This window comes from Setaria viridis, chromosome 4 (assembly GCF_005286985.2).
Source record: "Setaria viridis chromosome 4, Setaria_viridis_v4.0, whole genome shotgun sequence".
In the NCBI taxonomy this organism is placed as follows: Eukaryota; Viridiplantae; Streptophyta; class Magnoliopsida; order Poales; family Poaceae; genus Setaria; species Setaria viridis.
This window is the reverse complement of record NC_048266.2, coordinates 22,723,455-22,728,673: the sequence shown is the minus strand read 5'-3', so window position 1 is coordinate 22,728,673 and position 5,219 is coordinate 22,723,455. Positions and strand designations below refer to the sequence as shown.

At 42.4% G+C, this 5,219-nt stretch overlaps 1 protein-coding gene across 2 annotated transcripts; it reads left to right on the top strand.

Moving 5' to 3' along the window:
* Positions 1 to 1,146: 1,146 nt before the first annotated feature.
* LOC117851914 (uncharacterized) lies at positions 1,147 to 2,950 on the top strand. Of its 2 annotated transcripts, none has more exons than XM_034733825.2 (4): positions 1,147 to 1,424; positions 1,558 to 1,779; positions 1,933 to 2,064; positions 2,646 to 2,950. In XM_034733825.2, exons 1-4 carry the CDS (start codon positions 1,413 to 1,415, stop codon positions 2,703 to 2,705), a joined length of 426 nt encoding a protein of 141 aa, XP_034589716.1. In that variant the 5' UTR covers positions 1,147 to 1,412; the 3' UTR covers positions 2,706 to 2,950. The 2 variants fall into 2 exon arrangements, with proteins under 2 accessions (XP_034589716.1, XP_034589715.1); XM_034733824.2 differs by having other exon boundaries at positions 1,238 to 1,424; positions 1,933 to 2,100.
* The last annotated feature ends 2,269 nt before the right edge of the window (positions 2,951 to 5,219 follow it).

Genomic DNA, 5,219 nt, shown 5'->3' with positions numbered 1-5,219 from the left:
GATGACGGTAGCTTCTGGTCGTCCATGCCATTGTCGTCACATTCCCCTCTTATTTTCACTTTCGTTGCTTAGCGGATAATGGTGGTCAGCTGCCCTCTGGTCTATTGTCAATCACAAGCCATCCATCACTTTCATATGGTTTTACACTAGCTTTTGGGCTTTGGCCATGCCTCCACACCCATACGAAATGACTAGTTAGAGTGATATTGATCTACTACCACTTGCCCTAGCGGGCTGCACGCCCTACCCGCCACCTGGACCTAAGGGGTGAAGGAGAGAGGAGGAGGAGGAAAGGAAATAAGGAGCCGAATGCGTCCTTGCAGTCAATCAAGTAGAGCCATGTTCCATCGAGGGCATCATGCCAGCGGCAGTCGGCAGGCAACGCAAACAGAGGGGTGGAGGTTAGGACCTCACACCCCCCTCTCAATGACGTCCATCCCCTTCAGATCCGGAACTAAGACCTCCACATCTAGCAATTGGGGGCTCGATTTTGCAATTGGAAAGATTTGGAGTGGATTATAGAGGGAGGTGGATGGAAATGAGAAGAAGAGGAGAATGCACTCTTGCTCATGGTGGCTAGAGGTGCTGTGGCCTAGCACTCGAAGCGGGAATGAGGCTAGGCATGGGGAGGACGAGCACTTGCCTAGGTGACGGCGAGGGTGGCAAGATGCACAGCGCCTGGGCGATGGCGAGGATGGGGCAAGATGTGGGTGGTACCGATAGATGAAGAGGCAGCGACTGGCTGGGAAATCGAATGAATGGATAGAGCAGATGTTAAGCTGTGATTTATTATTTTCATGTGTGGGTCCCACATAATAAACAGATGGCATCAAGCCACCCACAAATATCTTCTACTAGTATACTGGGACAATGCACCAACATAGTGTGAAGTGAAGCCAATATATTAGGAACAAGCGAATAATAACGTGAGCAAAGTAAGGACCCATATTAACGCGCGGGCATTTCTGAGAGGGCATTAATCCATGCGTGTATATAATATCATACACGACGTGTTTCAAAAAAAAAATCTAGAGAATATTTGAAAAACTGTCCGCCCTATGCATGCCCTTAATTACACTTTGCATTACTTCCCCTCTGCGGCGCTGGATACGTTATACGCACCCATATTACTCAGCAGATCTGCGTGCAGTGAACCTTTTGCTTTTCCTTCTGCATGCTGTCCAGCCTTTTGCTCCCTGCCGTTTACGTGCCATCAATGGCGGACGCTCCCGCTGCGTGCACTGCCACCGCCACGACAAAATGCTCGTCCATATAAATCTGCACGCTGCACCACCGCCCTTTCTGCGCTACACACTATCTCCTCAATTTTGTTGTATGTCCTGACCAGCTCATCCGTTCCTCTTGGATCTGCTCGGCAGAGAAAATAAGCTGCAGCCTGCAGCTCCGACGATATGGAGATAGAGGTGAGTCCAAACAAGAATATACATGCATGAGGAAGAACGTAACCATATGAATTGTCGTTTGTTTCTGCTAGAATTCTTGGCTTCTGTCTGTGTCTGACTGCGGGTATGTTGTTGTTTGTCCATACCGGGCCAGAGGATGATGGGTTGCCAGATCCCGGCGTTTGGGGTGTGGAACTACTGCAACGACCTCTCCATCACGCAGTACTTCGACTCCGCCATGCAGGCAAGGCTGACGAAGCGCTGGAACCGCCGCGGCGACGGCGTTGTTGCGGCCGTCGAGAAGGGTGTGGCCTGCGGGGAACCGCTTGTCTTGTTCAGGACCCCCTCTTTTCAACGCAAGCCAGCCCAGATCAAGGTATGTGTGTACGTAGGCCGAGCAAAAACTCGTCCGGTAGTTCTGCATAATAACGTAATAACTTCATTAGTCCTGATAGTCCACTAATGTTTTAACTCGATAGCTAGGAGGCCACTGATTCATTTGGTATTGTTTTTTAAACTGGTGCATCAGGTGATAAGGAGAGAAGCAGAGAAGCACTGCAGTGCCGACGAGCTGCAGGACGGCGGCGTGCAAGCTGAGGTTGGAGCATACCCAATGAAGCGTAAGGTTGTTAGTAAGCCTGTGGATGAGGACCTGTACAAGGTACCTCAACCGCTGCTGTACCGAAAACCTAAAAAGGTCAGAACAATATATAGAAACACAATAAATAAAGCTATTTGTCCCAAATATTATTTTATGAAATAATTGTTTGCACAATTGTTTCTTATATTCTTTCTTTCCAGTTAATTCTCATGGGCTCAGAGTTGTGATTCCCTGCATGCAGCATGCTTAATTTATTTCTTCATTTATTATGTTGGTGTCTCTTGTCTGCATGGACAAAGTATACGCTGGACCGGTGCTAAAATGATATATGTAGTCTAATTACGAAGTATCTCTCTTGAGCACTCATATTCGATAAAAGACTCCATTAGGCATAGTGAATTGCATGCTGTAATTAATATCCACCAAGAAAAAAAATTATCGGTTTATGAAACATTCCCTTCAGAATCGAAGATTAATTTATTAATGTCTTTACACAATGGGAGGCATGGACTTGTTAATCTGTAAATTATTTGTGTGACTCTGTTAATTGAAACTGGATTGATTGCATCAAAATTAAACAATATAATACTCAACTTTACCCCATTAGCTCGTCTTACAAAGACTATCTGTTGAACTTTCAGATGAGGAAGGTGGTCTGGAGTATGTGGATTGGATGCCTGGGTCTGGACTGCATTGCCTGAGAAACTGTGAAGTAGCTTTATATATATTCCTACTTTTCTTTCTCCAGTTCAAAAATAATTATCCATCCTGCAGGGATCACTTCACCCTTTTTTCTTTGCTCTAATTCTGTGTACCATTGTTTTATTTATGTCTTTAGCTTGGATCCTTTCTCTAGTATAAATGACAACTGAGTATGATTTCTTTGTAACTTAGTACTATTTTCGTACCAAAGGTATGAAGTTTGTCGTAGAAATTTGCCATCAAAGTACTCTCAACAGACACTTTATGATCACTTTGCAACTTCATATTTGTACCAAAGGTATGGCAGTTTGCCAAAGAATTTTGCCATTTACTTAACGGAGCCTTTCCCAGAAAGAAAAAAGAGATAAATCTACTAGCAATCCATCACACCTTGGGGGCACAAGTATCCCTTCGCACAGTGAAATTAATGGAAAAAATAAAGATATAATGTAACTGTACATACCTTAGATGAATATGCATCATAACGTTCTGCCAGACAGCAGAAAATTAACGTGGTCTCCACACAAGAAATTGTGAAACATGCAGAGATTTAGCTGTATATGTAACCCGTAGGGCTTCCCAAATTGCTGGTGATGTTCTTGTCCCATCCCTACATCTTGAAGTGATATTATGTGCTTGACCACTGACTGCTGTACAGAAAGAAAAAAAATTATGAAGTACAGGAAGCAAAATGATGAAACAAGTATCTGTTATAGTTAACACATTCAGTTTTCATGTAGACACGCAACAATCAATTGTCATAAGAAGTCAGGACCCAAGCATTGAACTAGTAACCAGAGTCAAATCATACTAAATCACACAATTCATCTGTGGAACCAAAAAGTGTAGGAGGGCTGGAACCATTGTAGGGAAGAAATTTAGGGGGTGTTTGGATACTAGGTGCTAAATTTAGCAGTGTCACATCAGATGTTCGGATCTTAATTAAGAGAACTAAATATGAGCTAATTATAAAACTAATGATACGAATCTATTAAACCTAATTAATCCATCATCAGCAAATGGTTACTGTAGCACCACATTATCAAATCATAGACTAATTAGGCTTAATAGATTCGTCTCGCGAATTAGACTCCATCTGTGCAATTAGTTTTGTAATTAGTCTATATTTAATACTCCTAATTAGCATTCAAACATCCAATGTGATAGGTGCTAAACTTTAGTGGGGTATCCAACCACCCCTTATCCAAAGTCATAACAGGTTAGCACTACTGCGCCGGAGAGCAGATCCGGTGCTCCCGTGCACCCGGCTGGTGAAACACTTTTACATTTGGCCCCTGCACTTTCAGCAAATTGTGCCCATGGTCCAACATTAACTCCATCACTTGGTGCATCTGGTGCGTTCGCGATGTATCCGACAGTGTGCATCCGTCGGGTGCACGGGAGCACCAGAAGGCCCAGGAGCACCAGATATGCCCTCCTGCGTGCCCATATCTATGGCAATTCATTAAGTAGATATAAGAGGTATAGATGCAGAAACGGGAGAAAGGTTCACGTGCTTCTGCGGGTTAGGGTGCTACCCTGCTCCCAGCCTGCGGATGCACCTCTAAATGTGCATAAAAAATCCATCTAAATTTGAATGTATACTCCTTGACATCTTCTACCATGCATAATTTATCTTTTTTTTCTCCATGCATAAGTGGAGTCTTAAGTTCAAATTTTTCAAGATGATAGCAGACATCATAAGACATGTTAAAAGGTATATTACGAATTTTTTATCATTATTTTGATAGGGTAGGATATTTAATAATAAAATTTATCCTTAAGATACAAAATTATATAAAAACTAATGATGAAAAATTCATAAATTATCTTTAACATAGATTATGATGTCCACTACCACCCTGCAATGTCTCAAATAAAAATTCAAATTGTGTATGAAGAAACAAAAATGACAAATTGCATTGTGGTGTAAGTTAAACAAAATAGTATAGTTTAGGGTAAATTGAACCGAAACATAGTTTAGGAAGTTATCTGGACTTTCGCTATACTTGAAGGGTCCGTGATGCACATATTCCCAGTTGTGCTGGTGAGCTTCAGAAGGTTGCATCCAGCTGGTAGTTCAAGTATGTACCAGTCCCATGTATATGATTGCTGCTCTGAGCATTGTAAGTTTGTAACCATAATACCTTTAAATTGTGATCATGCACTATCATTCATCCACTGTTAAATAATAAACAATATTGGAAGATCAGCAGCAATAATCTGAAAGTTTTCCTTAACATTTTCCTTCGTCGTGTGTGCATGTTTCTTGAAGCAACATATGGTATGGTCAAGAACAACATTCAGCTGAAACCATTCATGGAAACAAAAAAAAAAGAAGGTCTTGTTTGGGAGGGAGGGGTTAAAGTTTAGCCCACTCAAATGAAGGGGCTAAAGTTTAGCAAATGGGGTGTTTGGGTGGAGGACTAAACTTTAACACTAATGAGCAAAATGACTCATCTGCCCTCCTTCCCTCCTCCCGCGCTACCCCTCCTGCATGTTTGCAGTTTGCG